General features: G+C 44.3%; 1 protein-coding gene across 2 annotated transcripts; it reads right to left on the bottom strand.

Moving 5' to 3' along the window:
• Positions 1–30: 30 nt before the first annotated feature.
• Positions 31–16,446, bottom strand: LOC112216953 (podocalyxin). 2 transcript variants are annotated; one of them, XM_024377120.2, is made up of 8 exons: positions 15,973–16,446; positions 4,171–4,752; positions 3,775–3,968; positions 3,636–3,659; positions 2,465–2,597; positions 2,211–2,254; positions 1,950–2,072; positions 31–1,797 (listed from the first exon to the last, which is right to left on the bottom strand). In XM_024377120.2, exons 1-8 carry the CDS (start codon positions 16,043–16,045, stop codon positions 1,603–1,605), a joined length of 1,368 nt encoding a protein of 455 aa, XP_024232888.2. In that variant the 5' UTR covers positions 16,046–16,446; the 3' UTR covers positions 31–1,602. The 2 variants fall into 2 exon arrangements, with proteins under 2 accessions (XP_024232888.2, XP_024232887.2); XM_024377119.2 differs by having other exon boundaries at positions 3,775–3,971; positions 15,973–16,443.
• Positions 16,447–17,407: the final 961 nt, after the last annotated feature.

The following is a 17,407-nucleotide window of genomic DNA, read 5'->3' as shown; positions in this document are numbered from 1 at the left end:
TTAAAAAATACAACACCTGTTTGAAAGAAGTGTGTTTTATAGGCAAATCTTTATTGGTATAAGAAAACATGGCTGCCCTGGTCATGATAGACGAGGCGCAGCTTCCAGTGTGTCAGACCCCCTGTTGTTTGGCTTCATCAGCAAACAAACCATAAATACATACAATAACTGCTAAATATTTTCATATAAAAGAAATAAAATACGAGTGAGCGACTGTACAGAACTAATGACAAACGACACAGGAATGTGTGGAATAAGTGGTGGATTGTTTGGTGTTGGTTGATTTTTACAGCTTAAATATAATTGGGAATTATTGTGTCCATGTGAATTATACATGAATTGGAATACATTTTGCCAGATAATCACATGGATATTTAAATACCCTTTTTCGTCAAATCAACTGAATAGAAATGTAACAAACAACAAATTAAAATGTGCAGAGGCCTATGTAACCTTCAACATCAGCAAACAAGAAAAGATGTATCTTTAGGGGCCAGCTTCCCTGATACAGAGCAACCCCAGTCCTAGACTAAAAAGCATTGTTGAAAGGGCTCTTAAGTCCAAGGGTCGGCTTTATCTATGTCCAGGAAACTGGTCCTAGGTCAAGTTCTTTAGAATTTTCAAATGACTATTTACAGTGTTTTTCCCCTTCATATCTGTAGACGCTCCTGTCCCAGCAGCGTCTCCATGGAGCCTGTTGTTTCATTAGTGTGGTTCACTGTGCTCAGTTGAACCAGTAAATGGCTTCTATACAGCAGCCAATGCCAGGTCGTCAAGAGCTGAGATTCACTAGTAGTTTAATTCATTCACCAGGATGATTATTTCACTTTATCCTGAGGTCATTTTCTTTAAATCAATACTATTGAGATTTAACCATAAAGGCAGTGTTAGTTTACAAAGTTTCAGCTTCCATTTTCTCTGAAAATATAAGAAAATACTATGTACAGGTGCTCAAGTGTACAATTCAATGCACTTTTAGGGATTATGTTGATTACAGAATAAAAACATGCAGATTTTAGTTTAGACCGCTTCATAAACTCCACCCTGAAATATTGGTGGTTTGGTTTTCCCAATTAAATCAATAACTGTGTAGCGGTACATCAAGTACCTTAAACGCTCAATGCCTCTTAAAATGGGATTGTGTATGTTTGAGAGTTACATTTCCCAAATATTGAATATCTCCTAAAACTAGACACAATGTTGCTTGGTGTAGTATCCACTAAATGGCCTGTTACTTTTCCATGGCCACAGCGATGGGACTCAGACACCCGTTTAGGCCGGATGGGTTTCCAGAACCTGTCATCTGGGTGTTTATTTTCTCCAGATTTGTCAGGTGGTGTCTGTCGTTGCCTTGGGTCTGGTTCAGTGGGGAGGAACATTAAAAGTGTTGCGGATAGAAATGCATTGCATAGAACTGTCACAATTGTGCAATTCTCAAATACCATTATTTAAAGTTGTGTATATATTCTATATAGAATACATTTCTACCTGCAACGTTTGGAGCTAGAACTCTACTAAACAGGGCCCTTGTAACGGTGCAGGGAAGGGAGAGTCAGTTGGTCGAGAGATTATAGTAGCACCCCTGTCTGTTCCACTCCTCCTCTACAAGTGAGTGTCCTCCTCGTCTGGCATGTCCTCTTTGAGCAGGCTGTCGATGGGGACAATCCAGCTGTCGTTGAACTCTCCGTACAAGGCCACCTTCTTCTCCTGCATCTCCGGCTGCACCTCCATCACCTCCAATGTGGGGTTGTCATGGTAACCGTCCTCTACTGTCTGCAGCTCCTCCGTCAGGTGTTGCTGTTGAGAGAAGATAAGGGGAGATTTCGGGTGAGGACCCTCTGAAAGCATAGCTCAACAATTATTAGTAAGTATTTATTTTAGGAAGAATGTGGACATATCACAGACAGACATTATTGATTGTAGAGTAGTTTGATTTTCAAATTGTTTACTTGGAGGTTCTTCCGATAGGACTTGCGGTGGTATGAGGCGTAGATGGCGAAGCCTACAATCATGGCCAGCAGAGCTCCGCAGGATGCCAAGATGGCAATCAGGGTCATGTTGTCGCTTGGTTTCTGACAGAATAGATGAAAAGTAAATAAGGACCCACTCTGGCACGCCTCCCTCCAAATACAACCTTTACATGTTCTCTAGTAGCCAGTTTATGATGACATTCAGGGAAATATGTAGTTCACAATGTTAATTAGACTTACTCTGGTGATTTCCTCGTAGTATTGCTGCACGACAGAATTGTCCACTAAAATAAATCAAAGGAAACTTTCATTTACAACAGTTCATTTCTGGTACTTGACCTTGACAACAATTGGCTCAAACCCTCTCAAATAGTATGTATTTAAACACAATTCATACAACCAAGACTAGCATTAGGAAACAGGGTGCGTTAGTTGTGCTCTATTTAATTGCTTTGGAAGCGTCTGAATCGTGGGGACTGGGTAGTTTTACTTACCTTTACCGGTCATTACCACGCTGTCAAAGGTAGTGTGTCCGTTGTTCTCTCTCACAGTCAGAGTACAGTTAGCGTCGTGCATCTGAGACATCAGCTGTCGACACAGTTCCTCCAGGTCCTTCCTCTCGTAATTCTGACGAGAGAAAAAAACATGTTTGTAAGGCTCTAAGTTGCATCAAATGTTTCCATAGTTTATGAACGGGACAAAAAACAATCAACATGCCTTGTTTAGTGAATCTATCTAAAGAGTGGCAATTGCTGAGCTGATGTCATTTCACCATGATATCATTACAACCATCACTACAATGCTGGTTTTGGTGAGTCGAGGGAAAGGTCAAAGGTGGGACGTCAGCATTTCCCGCACAATGAGGTGTCAGTTATTCTTGGCCTTTCTGAAGCAGAGCAGCTGTTCATAGACAGCTAGGAAGAACGTGAGAGGTGTGGGGAAAAACGGAAACCAGCGAAAGGCAGGAAGGTTTCCCACTAAGACACTTTTTCCACCCAATGCCTACGGAATCCTTTTTTAATAATATGATGCTCTATTTCCACTACTTCCTGTCCTGGCTTTGGAAACGAGTGTCGCTCTGTGTTGAGAATAGACGGGTTGGTTGTTTAGCAACAAAACAGAAGCGTGTGCAACTATGGGGCAAAACAGATGGTTTACTTAGATTGTTGTTAACTCTCTCTCCAAATGTTTATTGAAAACCTAAATACATTTGCACAATGAGCACTTGTTGTCTTTCAAATACATTGTTACAGTTGTTGGTTAGCTAGCGGGTAGATTTTTATATTAGCATAGAAATTATATCAGTCAAAATACCTCAAGACATGGTATCAATAACAAGATAAAAATAGCTGAAACGCACCACCTACGATTCCCCACATGGCAGCTTGTCATTGTTGCTAACCAACTGGCCATCCAGAACCACAACAACACACAGAATTCTGCCTCAGCGTGCACATTGTTTTCATGACGTTGTCAGCTAACCCATCTATAGGACCAGGGGAAGGGTAGAGGTCAGAGCAGGCTTTCACCATCCTGGTCTTTGAGGACCACTCTGTAAAGATGGTTCGAACTGCAACTGAGGATTTGTCATTTGAAACCGACTGTAAACGCAGACCTAAACTTGTGAGCAAATCTAGGATGACCGTAGAAAGGAGAGAACCTTACCTCTCCATTTTGGGACTTGACAAACTGTAAAGAGCAGGAAAAAAAGACTCAGTTCAGGTCATATTTGTGTGCGTTATGATTCAGAAGATTTTTCTTGAATCAGACTGACAAGTCTTATGTTAAACTCTTTCTGTCATACCGTAAAGCTCTTGGGAGGAGTTGTAGTCTCAGCCGTGGTTGTAGACACCATCCATCCCTGTGTGCTGGTCGTGGTGGTAGCAAGACTGCTGCCTGAACCCACACGGCTGGATGTGGAGGGGGGATGGGAAGGAAAGGACGATGCTGACCATGGGGTTGGGCCAGCCGATGTTGTAGTTGAAACCTCTGTGACTTCTTCTAGAAGCATAATTTAGAGAATGGACAATTTTGTCTGTTGAATGTTCTCTCACTTCCATTGTATAATCACACATGACCGCATGGGATAAGAACTGTTCAGCTTTTAGGGTTTTAATTCCTTTGAGACTACAGCCAAACTCTATGCTGGGTGAGTGATAGGTGTTTTGAGGTGAAATGGTGTTGGGAGATAGACCCTCACCTGTAGTGTCCGGGGTGGTCTGAGTGAGGGTTCCTGAGGACCCAGAGGCCCCTGTTCCAGCAGTACCCACGGCAGTAACAATGCTGGTCCCGGGTGTGATGCTGGCTGTTGTGATTCTGGCTGTGTTAGAGACTACACTAGTCACCTTGTGAGTTGATATCGGTGACAGGGTGGCTGTGTTAGAGACTACACTAGTCACCTTGTGAGTTGATATCGGTGACAGGGTGGCTGTGTTAGAGACTACACTAGTCACCTGAGTTGATATCGGTGACAGGGTGGCTGTGTTAGAGACTACACTAGTCACCTGAGTTGATATCGGTGACAGGGTGGCTGTGTTAGAGACTACACTAGTCACCTGAGTTGATATCGGTGACAGGGTGGCTGTGTTAGAGACTACACTAGTCACCTGAGTTGATATCGGTGACAGGGTGGCTGTGTTAGAGACTACACTAGTCACCTGAGTTGATATCGGTGACGGGGTGGCTGTGACGCCAGCTGTAATTGTGGTGGTGTTGGAGGCTATATATGAAGAGGATGAGGGTTGTTGCTTTGGATTAGCATCAGTACAGTGAAGTAGAAGACCTGGAGTGAACAAACACAAAACAGTGTTAATTGTTTAATCTGAAGCAAATATTACATAGGCCTAGCTAAATGTAATCTACTTGGCTAAATTTACATGGAAATAATGCCATCTCTAGTCTCTAGAACTTGGTCCATCATCCCTGTGAGTTGCATACAGTTTTATAAATATCTTGTATTTCTAAGAGAATATCAGTGATAAGATATTGAGGAGGCTCTGTGGTGAACTCTGTGGTGAACTCTGTGGTGAACTCTGTGGTAAACGTGCTGTTTTATTTCATTCTCTCTGTTTCTCTATTCATAGTAAACAGGACAGGATGCTCCAAACCCAACCTATGGGCTTGCCCCAGCGCACCGTGAACTATCCTGGACCACGTCCTCAGGCTGGGACCCTAGGGATTTAGAACAATGGCTTGTATGGGAGCCCCTCCCTCAACCCACACACACGTACCGCCATAGCATTAGGACTACTACTTGCTTCCTCATACTCAGTCCCGCACATACGTGGGTGCACAGTCACACACTAAAAACACTCATACCTCTCTTATCTCACATGTTCATATATCAGGCCGTATACCTACATTACTAACACACTGCACTATAAATAACATACATTTCAAAGGCTACATATGCTGTCAATTCATATAGGGCTGCATAATTCATCTAATTTACATCAAAATCGCAATATTGTCGTGCAATATTCATGTCGCAAGAAGATTCATATCGCATGCAATATTATGAAACTCTCTCATCCATGCGTTTGTTTTTATAGTTTACTTGTGGCTGCGTCACACACGCTCAAGCCCAGCCCCATCAAGCAGCGCAGCTGCTCCTCTTTAGATTCACTATAAGTTTGCATGCAGTTCTGTTAGGTCAAATGCAGATTGTTCCAGACAACGATGACACTTTTTTGCTTTTTAATATAAATCATTCTGTTTCTAGGATTCCAACAGTTCACCCAAGTGTTTTCATCTACAGGTAACTGCCAAAACAAAGGAAACACTTGAGTAAATGACCGATACAAAGTATATGTAAAGCAGGTGCTTCCACACAGGTGTGGTTCCTGAGTTAATGAAGCAATTAACATCCCATCATGCTTAGGTTCATCAGAGAGGAAAAGGTGAAGCGAGAGATTTTACTCCACCCAAAATCTGTCCACAAAAAATAAGCCCACGAAGTGAGTAATTTTTGTATGGAGGTCAATGAGTGTGTTGAATTTGATCAACAAAAAATGTAATTGCAATGTGATACGTGAGGGTTATTTGATCTAATAGAAGTTTCGTAATGGTTAGATTGTTACGAATGCACTGATAAATGTGGCATATTGGCAACTTACAAAAATGTTTTTATCTGAGTTGTGCCTGTTGTCATAGAGATACAGTGCATTCGGAAAAGTATTCAGACTTTTGTTATGTTAGAGCCTTATTCTAAAATGTATCAAATATGTTTTCCCCTCATCAATCTACACACAATACCCCATAATGACAGAGGACTGGTTTTTAGACATTTTTGCAAATTACAAATTCAAAACATAAGTATTCAGACCCTTTGCTATAAGAATCGAAATTGAACTCAGGTGCATCCTTTTTCCATTGATCATCCTTAAGATGTTTCTACAACTTGATTGGAGTCCACCTGTGTTAAATTCAATTGATTGGACATGATTTGGAAAGGCACACACCTGTCTATATAAGGTCCCACATTTGACAGTGCATGTCAGAGCAAAAACCAAGCCATATGAGGTCAAAGGAATTGTCTGTAGAGTTCTGAGACCGGATTATGTCGAGGCACAGATCTGGGGAAGGGTACCAAAACATTTCTGCAACATTGAAGGTCTCCAAGAACACAGTGACCTCCATCATTCTTAAATAGAAGAAGTTTGGAACCACCAAGACTCCTACTAGAGCTGGCCGCCTGGCCAAACTGAACAATCGGGGGAGAAAGGCATTGGTAACTGATAGAACTCCAGAATTCCTCTGTGGAGATGGGAGAACCTTCCAGAAGGACAACCATCTCCGTAGCACTCCAATCAGGCCTTTATGGTAGAGTGGCCAGACGGAAGCCACTCCTCAGTAAAAGGCACATGACAGCCCTCTTGGAGTTTGCCAAAAGGCACCTAAAGGGATCTCGGACCATGAGAAACGAGATTCTCTGGTCTGATGAAACCATGATTGAACTCTTTGGCCTGAATGCCAAGTGTCATTTCTGGAGGAAACCTGGCACCATCCCTACGGTGAAGCATGGTGGTGGCAGCGTCATGCTGTGGGGATGTTTATCGGCGGCAGGGACTGGGAGACTAGTCAGGATCGAGGGAAAGATGAACGGAGCAAAGTACAGAGAGATCTTTGATGAAAACCTGCTCCAGAGTGCTCAGGACTTCAAACTGGGGTGAAGGTTCACCTTCCAAGAGGACAACAACCCTAAGCACGCAGCCAAGACGACACAGGAGTGGCTTCGGGACAAGTCCCTGAATGTCCTTGAGTGGCCCAGCCAGAGCCTGGACTTTAACCCAATCGAACATCTCAGGAGAGACCTGAAAATAGCTGTGCAGCGACGCTCCCCATCTAACCTGACAGAGCTTGAGAGGATCTGCAGAGAAAAATGGGAGAAACTCCCTAAATACAGGTGTGCCAACCTTGTAGTGTCATACCCAAGAAGACTCAAGGCTGTAATCACTGCCAAATATGCTTCAACAAAGTACTGAGTAAAGGTTCTGAATACTTATGTAAATGCATTATTCCCATTATTATTTTTGCAAAAAATGTTGCTTCGTCATTATGGGATATTGTGTGTATATTGATGAAGGGAAAAAACGATTTAATCAATTTTTTAGAATAAGGCTGTAATGTAAATAAATGTGGAAAAATTCATGGGATCTGAACACTTTCCAAATGCACTGTAAATGGAGGACTCATCATGGATATAACCTGTTTTTAGCATGGACATTGCCATTGAATGCTTCCACCCTTTTAAAGTAGTCAACTGAATGGGGATTCCTATGAGTTGGGAGGAATCAGCCAATGAAAACGTTGACTACTTTAAAATGGAGATAGCATGGGCAGCGCCATTGAGGCTGTCACAGACGCTATAATTGCACAGATACAAAGATTAGTCCACTATATATCTCTATGGTCTGTTTTTCACACGTGTATCTGCCCGCTCATTAGCTGGAATGGTCCCACCTGATCTCATCTCCTCCTGCCTGCCTTTTATCTGTGGGAACATGTATTTCCATTGTTAGAGCGGCCACTCGAATATCTTCTCAATATAATAGACAGTCTTTGGGTTGATGTATAAAAATGGCCAGTTGCCTATTATTTTGGCTACCATGGTTAAAAGAAAAGATCTGTGACGTTGAAAGAGGGGTCTCAAAGGAGCTTAGGGGGTTTACAGGGTGTGTGTGTCTCAATCACCAGATCTCAACCCAATTAAACAGTTATGGGAGATTCTGGAGTTGTTCCTGAGAGTGTTTTCCACCACCAACAAAACACCAAATTTGGACATTTCTTGTGAAGAATGGTGTTGCATCCCTCCAGTGAAGTTCCAGACACTTGTAGAATATATACCAAGGCACATTGAAGCTGTTCTGGCTGGTGGTGGCCCAACACCCTATTAAGACACGATATTTCCGTTGTTTTGGCAGTTACCTGTATATTGCAAGTCAAATCACGTATTTGGTTTAAAAAAATCACAATTCATTTTTTTTTGCAGATATTGTGCAGCCCAAAATCTATACACATAGGACAACATTGTTTTTCAAACAGTGGTCAGTAATTGGATATTCCTGCCAAGGTTACAACCACAAACACAGGCCTATAATACAGGTAGTGGACATACTGTACATACACACCCACACATAAACCATACACTCTCACTCTCACCTCCCACTCCACATGTCCACTGTAGAATAAAGAGATTTGGGGGCTCTAATCGACTCTATTCAATCCAACCTCATAAGGTTTCTATACTACTTGAATCACCCTTACAACATTCCAACCAGATTGTCAATCTTCATATCAATACATATTTTCACACTCTAATAGTCATTGTATTGTATGTATGTTATTGAGTAGAGCCCCTCCTGTTGACCAGCTCGTTAAAAAGATGCTCAGCCAGGATGTAAAGATGTAAATCCAGACGTGGGGATTAATAGTGGTTGTCGGGGGCAACGAGGACATCGTCTAAAACAGCCTCTTATCAGTGTCTGTTTTAGAGGGGTGGTGGAAGAAGGGAGAGGTAAAACATTGTTGTCTCCATCTCTTCTCTTTGACAGGCAGCCAACACTGTGGCTGCTATCCCAAACTGCAGACACGCCAATTGTTATCAGGCTCCATTAAGCAGCTTAGTAGTCACTATGAGGAGAGAACCCAGAGACACAGACAGCTCTATAGGAGGGGGAAACTCTGAATCCTCCCCCCGGGCCCAGCCTGTTTGTTTACACTCCTGCTAATGTCCCCTGGCAGCTAGTAAAGGGGGCTGCTTCAGCATTGGTAATGTCCCCTGGTAGCTAGTGAAAGGAAGTTGCTACAGTATTGGTAATGTCCCCAGGTAGCTAGTGAAAGGAAGTTACTACAGCATTGGTAATGTCCCTTGGTAGCTAGTGAAAGGAAGTTGCTACAGCATTGGTAAAGTCCCCTGGTAGCTAGTGAAACGAAGTTGCTACAGCATTGGTAATGTCCCCAGGTAGCTAGTCAAAGGAAGTTGCTACAGCATTGGTAATGTCCCCAGGTAGCTAGTGAAAGGAAGTTGCTACAGCATTGGTAATGTCCCCAGGTAGCTAGTCAAAGGAAGTTGCTACAGCATTGGTAATGTCCCCAGGTAGCTAGTCAAAGGAAGTTGCTACAGCATTGGTAATGTCCCCAGGTAGCTAGTGAAAGGAAGTTGCTACAGCATTGGTAATGTCCCCTGGTAGCTAGTGAAAGGAAGTTGCTACAGCATTGGTAGTGTCCCCAGGTAGCTAGTGAAAGGAAGTTGCTACAGCATTGGTAATGTCCCCAGGTAGCTAGTCAAAGGAAGTTGCTACAGCATTGGTAATGTCCCCAGGTAGCTAGTCAAAGGAAGTCGCTACAGCATTGGTAATGTCCCCTGGTAGCTAGTGAAAGGAAGTTGCTACAGCATTGGTAATGTCCCCAGGTAGCTAGTGAAAGGAAGTTGCTACAGCATTGGTAGTGTCCCCAGGTAGCTAGTCAAAGGAAGTTGCTACAGCATTGGTAATGTCCCCAGGTAGCTAGTGAAACGGAGTTGCTACAGCATTGGTAATGTCCCCAGGTAGCTAGTGAAAGGAAGTTGCTACAGCATTGGTAATGTCCCCTGGTAGCTAGTGAAAGGAAGTTGCTACAGCATTGGTAATGTCCCCAGGTAGCTAGTCAAAGGAAGTTGCTACAGCATTGGTAATGTCCCCAGGTAGCTAGTGAAACGAAGTTGCTACAGCATTGGTAATGTCCCCAGGTAGCTAGTGAAAGGAAGTTGCTACAGCATTGGTAATGTCCCCTGGTAGCTAGTGAAAGGAAGTTGCTACAGCATTGGTAATGTCCCCAGGTAGCTAGTCAAAGGAAGTTGCTACAGCATTGGTAATGTCCCCAGGTAGCTAGTGAAACGAAGTTGCTACAGCATTGGTAATGTCCCCAGGTAGCTAGTGAAAGGAAGTTGCTACAGCATTGGTAATGTCCCCTGGTAGCTAGTGAAAGGAAGTTGCTACAGCATTGGTAATGTCCCCAGGTAGCTAGTCAAAGGAAGTTGCTACAGCATTGGTAATGTCCCCAGGTAGCTAGTGAAACGAAGTTGCTACAGCATTGGTAATGTCCCCAGGTAGCTAGTGAAAGGAAGTTGCTACAGCATTGGTAATGTCCCCTGGTAGCTAGTGAAAGGAGGTGCTAAAATGACCAACCACCCTCTGCTCATTTTTGCATTAAGTAACCTTCTGTCTTATGTAACCATACCAAACTTATGTTGGGGTTATGTAACCATTCAACTTCCCCAGTGTTTGTGTTCCTAACTCATGCCTGTGACAGTGTTATGGCTTGGCCTGTCCCACTGTGACTAACGAGTCAGTAATGGGGTCAGAGGGGTGTCTCCCTCTCCCCTGCCCTCCCCACAGGGGTCCTGTTGTTGGGTCCCGGCGGGCGTCAAGCACAATCATGTTTAGTGTGAAAGCCTCCATCCGTACACAGTTAAAGCAGAATGACAATCGGCCTAGAGGGTGGAGACTTGTTGAATTGTCCTGCCTTCCTGCCAGCCATATTGTAAAAATAACCTCTGGGCCCCAGGCCCCACACAGACTACTGGTAGAGGGAGGGGAGCAGAGGCTTATGGCGACCAGCCTGGGCACCAGCAGTGGACATCTTAAAAATAAAAAGAGCCTTTCTTTATGCTAAGGGTGTGTGTCTGCAGGTCCACTTGTGTTCTGGCATGGGTATGTGATCCTGTCTAGCTGTGTGTGAATTCATCTCTGTCCCTTTATGTGTGCCAGCCAGGCCATCCCATAATAAGGCCAGATTTATGTGCGTCTGAGCGTGAACATCCACCATGCACTGCCAGAGGCAGGACAGTAAATAAATAAATGTAGCTATCCCTCTCCAGCCCCGGACACACAAAGTCACCCTGTTAGGTGGGTGACGGCCCACACAAAAGCCTGGCTTCCCCCGCGTGTGGCTCTGCCAGGGGGGGTTACTCCCTCACCCCCGGCCCCCTACTGCGGCCCAAGCTTTTTAGGAGCCCAGTAGTTCCCCGCCTTCTTGGGGTGTCCCATTGAGAGGGGTAATTCAGAATTGGAAAGGGGGGATGAAGGGAAGAGATGAGGAGGAGGAGGGAGGCAGTCTTTACACAGTACTTATCCAATAGGCTCCTCCATTAAGGAGAGGGGCTGTGAATGTAAAAACACTGTGTGAATAAAAGGGAGAGCAGAGAAAGAGTAGGGAGAAAGCGGGATTGGGGGAGGTTGGGGGAGGTGGGTAGAGGAGGATTGGGGGTGGGTAGGTGGGGGAGGTGGGTAAGAGGAGGATTGGGGGAGGTGGGTAAGAGGAGGATTGGGGGAGATGGGTAGAGGAGGATTGGGGGAGGTGGGTAAGAGGAGGATTGGGGGGTGGGTAGAGGTGGGGGAGGTGGGAGGAGGATTGGGGGAGGTGGGTAGAGGAGGAGGGGGAGGTGGGTGGGAGGAGGTGGGTAGAGGAGGATTGGGGGAGGTGGGTAGAGGAGGATTGGGGGAGGTGGGTAGAGGAGGATTGGGGGAGGTGGGTAGAGGAGGATTGGGGGAGGTGGGTAGAGGAGGATTGGGGGAGGTTGGGGGAGGTGGGTAAGAGGAGGATTGGGGGAGGTGGGTAGAGAGGATTGGGGGAGGTTGGGGAGGATTGGGGGAGGTGGGTAGAGGAGGATGGGGGAAGAGGAGGATTGGGGGAGGTGGGTAGAGGAGGATTGGGGGAGGTGGGTAGAGGAGGATTGGGGGAGGTGGGTAGAGGAGGATTGGGGGAGGTGGGTAGAGGAGGATTGGGGGAGGTGGGTAGAGGAGGATTGGGGGAGGTGGGTAAAGGAGGATTGGTTGAGGTGGGTAGAGGAGGTTGGGGGAGGTGGGTAGAGGAGGAGTGGAGGAGGTGGGTAGAGGAGAGTGAGGGTGGAAAAAGGGTGTTGGTCTCTGTCTGATGGTGTAAATAATATTTTTTATTTTAACTGTCTGTGACTACACAGCATAGCTGACAGGATGAAGATTATCAGCTGCCACACGGTGTGGGTCCACACACCCAAACACAACCACATTCCTAGTGCTGTGATGCCAGGTTTATGGGTGTGTTTGTGTCTATGTTGAGCTGTGGTGTGCACTTATGGTCAAGTCCAGCGCTTCTACAGCACTTTAGTCTATAGAGGTCTGGGTCGTTCCATGAAATGAGTCCCTTTTGGTTAGTGTAACTTAGTGAATGAAAAAAAAAGTTTGATTTCACCTAATCTAACGTTCTGTCATGAACAGCAACTTAATAAAGAAACATGTTTTCCCATTTCAAGTAATATCTATAATAACAGCCTACTAAGTGCCAAATAAATGAACAGGGTTAACGATTCTGTCATAAATCAGCCATAAATCCCCTTGTGACAGGGTTGTTCAATTCTAGCCTGTCTATCTACAGGTAACCGGGTAGACGTTATGCTCGACACGCTACGTTTTCCACCAGAAAATGGCCAAAAAGAGTAGAACCAGTTCACCTGCTTATACACTGATTTTACCCATGTTTATTTAGAAAATATTTACAAAGGAATAGTTTCACCATGTTAAAACGAGACTTTAGTTCACCTAACAGGGCTGACCTTAAAATGAGGGACAGGTTTTTTCCCCTTAAAATGAATCACTAATCACATGAAGAAATAATCATCTTCAGGAATGTCTTTATCAAAGCAACAAAATAACTAGGGCTTTACAATAATGGTGAAAACCTGGACTATCCAAATAGTGTGACGCCATCTGTAGATTCTCTACAATCAATACTATCAATAAACCAGCTGTTGATAAGCAACTGCTTGTTAAGGTTACGGTTAGGGTACGGTTTAAAATAAGGGTTAGGGTTAGGAAGGGTTAGGACTTTATCCAAATAAAGTGGTACAAAGCTTGGAGAAATGTTGGGGTTAAAATCTTTTCACAGAGGGTGTACTGAGGGACATGTCAAAATGCAGAATGTTGGTACTTTAGCAAGTCTTTATTCATAATAAAAATCGAATTCATTGAATGTTCCATGTGGTCTATATTAATAGGCACTACATTTAAAGAGGCTTTTACTACTTAAAATATCAAAAGAACTCATTTTGTGGAATGACCCGTCTATTGTCTTTAGTCCTGTGTGTTGGCTGGCTTTGAGCTAAACTAAGGAATGCAGCAAGGAATACTGTATGCTATTAATCTATTGCCAGTAAATACATTAGGCAAGAAATGTTGGTAGACAACAGTGTGGAACAGTTGACATTATGGAGGAGATTGGAGTGATATAGTGGTCACCGACACTTAAGACCTAACTCTGACACACACACACACACACACACACACACACACACACACACACACACACACGTTTTGTTTGCTTGGCTCTTATTAGGAAACATCCGCTCTCTGTTTTCTTAGAGGTAAAGTAGAAGGGAGTTCCTAGCCAGGGCAGAGAAAGGAGTGTGAGTAGAGAGTGAAGGTGGGAGGGAGAGACCTTGTACATGAGAGTGTTCCTGTATGTGTGAGATGAAGCAGGGAGGCGGTAGAAGGGAGGAGGGGAGCTGAGTGAAGGTCTGTGATGCATGGTGCCAGCCACTGGCCTGATTAATGTCCACCTGGCCTGGACATGTAGGAGTGTAGGCTGCTCTGGGGTGAAGACAGAGGTGGAGCTTTATCATCCACATCAGACAGTGATGAATCACAAGGCTTTACTACACTTACTCCCTAGAGGAACGGGAAGCCTCCCTCTCCTGTACTGTTCCCCAACACTGCTGTTTAAAACCCCAATCCCCTGAATGTCGATAGTGGATCTAAATCCCCTGGCTGCCTCTGAAATGGCATCCTATTCGCTTTATAGTGCACTATTGACCAACGCTGTAATGGGCCCTGGCCACATTACAATGCACTACTTTTGCAGGGCCCATATGGCTCAGGTAAAAAAGTATGCCCTATAGAGGCAATGGAGTGTCATTGCAGACGCACAGCCTGTTTAATGTCCTGTTTCCCCTCACTTTTATTAGGTGAATTTCCAGGGGAGTGAAGGAGTGAGGACTCCGTCTCCCTGTCCTTGCATTTGAGTGAACCAGGCTGTGTGTGTGCGTGAGGAGACGGAGGGAGCTCATGTCTCCTCTCAGGATGGGAATCTGGTGCCACACCTTCCTTACGAACAGGGATGTTGTTAAAGGAGTTTTCCTATCTATTGTTCTCCACTAGCGCTCTCCCATAGGCTGGGCATAGGGAGGATAGCCGTGGCTGCCAAGCCGCGTCCCGATCATAACAGAGATCCTGGCTGGGTTTACCTTTTAGGAAAACACACGACATGACCTTCATGACCCCAAATAGAGGATGAAAGGGACTGGGAAGTGGTGTGTGCGGGCTAGACTGGACGGATATGGTCTGGTCTGGGATATTTGACCTATTCTTTTTAAAAGCACTATGGTTCGTTTGCAGATTGAAAATGTTTTATTATACATCATAAATGAATGGTTTGTGTTCTATCAAATGGTAATGGAGGTTGATTTGTATCCAAGGACAACATTGTTTTTTTAGTGCCTATATGCTTGTCAATAATGCTTGTCAAGTTAGTTTTAGGCCTAACTCCTTATGTGGTCTAAAACAGTTTTGGGAAAGGGCTGAGTGAACATCCAGTCTGTTTTTTGCTCGGCGACAAAAAAACAAAAGCCTCCTCTACTTTTCATGAATTTATAGTGGCAAGAGGCAGGTGCGATCTGCGCGTAATTAAAGAATAACACTCCGCCTCACCATTTGGTATGAGGGTCGTCTCGAGCGGGTCACGGGGGCACTTCATTATGCAGTCCCGTTGTCTCCCTCCCGGGCTCCTGGCTCATGAGCACAGTGTGAGAGGAGAGGACCCGGGCGTGAAGAGGGGGCAGATGTTTCAGCTGCGCGGCCCTGGTCCTGACTCCCCGGTGCCACTCCCTCAGATGCCAGTCTCTGCCTCGCACTTACAGTGCAACTCCCCCTCACTCACTCCTCGATACCGAAATTAGAGCAGCATGTTGTGAAAGCGCGCAGCTGGTATAGATTCTCATTAGTATTAGTGGGATAGAGGGCTAATAAAATAACGGTGTAATAGGAATTATATTTTGTATCTTTGGATTACTGCCAAGCAACATGTTCTTTTAGCACCGATGACTGACAAAAAAAGACAATATGTCAATCGGAATATAACGAAAACTATTACATTTTTGATGGGAATTCCATTCCATTTTGTTTTACAGATTTGGCTACAAACTTCAGTGCATCATCAACTGTAAGCTATTGATGTGCGCACCTGTTGCTGAGGAGAAACACAACCTCTCATAATCAACATTGTTTTATTTAGTTGTTTTTCTTTTATTATGAATTGATAAATTATGATACCAAATGTGATCTCTTCCTATGTTAACTTCTCTCATTGAATGTCTTCAATTGCTCAAATAAAGGAAAGGTGGTGGTGATGGGGTCTTGTGGGTCCCCAAAAATAAAATCAACTTTGATCAAATGAAACAAAATAAATAAAATACAAAAGAATAGACACTTACCAAGTGGAAGAAGTGCCCACGTGATTCGCATTATCGTTTCCATTCTGTTTTTTTTTACGCAACTTTGTTTCATTCAGTGTTGCTGCAGCACTCAATCCGTGGTTTTAGATATTCCGAATCAGAATGTTGAATTACAAGTAGCGGATTCTTGCTGGAGACGCCGGTCCGTTACGCATATCTCATTGAATTTGTATTTGAAGTTATTGTTTTGCTGGAAGCTAAGAATTATTTTGTTTGGCGCTTCTCCCCTTCTTTTCTCCCCCTCTCTGAGTCGGGAATTTGGGGGAAAGTTCTTCTCCGGTCTCCTTGGCTGCGCTGATTGTGTAGCGTTGTTGCTGGCTCCCTCTCCCCGAGTGGCTTGAAAACGTATTGTGCTTTCAAAGCGCAAGCCCCGTGGCCAGTCCAGACCCCAGTCTTCTTTACAAGTGTTCAGCTGTTACTCACAGGCCCATGGCACTGCCCATTCCAGCTTGTCATGCGAGGCAAAGGGAGATCCAATAGAATGCGTTTTTGGGCGGACTCTCAAACTGACCAACACTGAAGAAGAAAGGAAACGACTCCCAAAGACTATGTTCCTTCAGTTTGCCTTATTCCAATAATGGTCAATGATACAATAAATACAGTGGCTTGTGAAAGTATTCCCCCCCTTGCATTTTTCCTATTTTGTTGCATTACAACCTGGAATTAAAATAGATTTTTGGGGGGGTTTGTATCATTTGATTTACACAACATGCCTACCACTTTGAAGATGCAAAATGTGTTTTTTTTTTTACTGTGAAACAAACAAGAAATAAGACAAAAAAAGAACTTAAGCATGCATAACTATTAACCCCCCCCCCCCAAAGTCAATACTTTGTAGAGCCACCTTTCCCAGGAATTACAGCTGCAAGCCTCTGTCTCTATAAACCTGGTACATCTAGCCACTGGGATTTTTGCCCATTCTTCAAGGCAAAACTGCTCCAGCTCCTTCAAGATGTATGGGTTCCCCTGGTGTACATCAATCTTTAAGTCATACCACAGATTCTCAATTGGATTGAGGTCTGGGCTTTGACTAGGCATTTTCAAGGCAATTAAATGTCTACCCTTAAACCACTCAAATGTTGCTTTAACAGCATGCTTAGGGTCATTGTCCTGCTGGAAGGTGAACCTCCGTCCCAGTCTCAAATCTCTGGAAGACTGAAACAGGTTTCCCTCAAGAATTACCCTGTATTTAGCTCTATCCATCATTCCTTAAATTCTGATCAGTTTCCCAGTCCCTGCTGATGAAAAACATGATGATGGCCTCGGGTGATGAGTAGTGTTGGGTTTTCGTCAGACATTGCGCTCTCCTTGATGGCCAAAAAGCTCAATTTTTGTCTCATCTGACCAGAGTACCCCTTCTTCCATATGTTTGGGGAGTCTCCAACATGCTTTTGGCGAACACCAAACGTGTTTG

Source organism: Oncorhynchus tshawytscha, linkage group LG17 (genome assembly GCF_018296145.1).
Source record: "Oncorhynchus tshawytscha isolate Ot180627B linkage group LG17, Otsh_v2.0, whole genome shotgun sequence".
NCBI classification, from domain to species: domain Eukaryota; kingdom Metazoa; phylum Chordata; class Actinopteri; order Salmoniformes; family Salmonidae; genus Oncorhynchus; species Oncorhynchus tshawytscha.
Note: the sequence above shows the minus strand (reverse complement) of the source record. Positions and strands in the feature narration are given on the sequence as shown.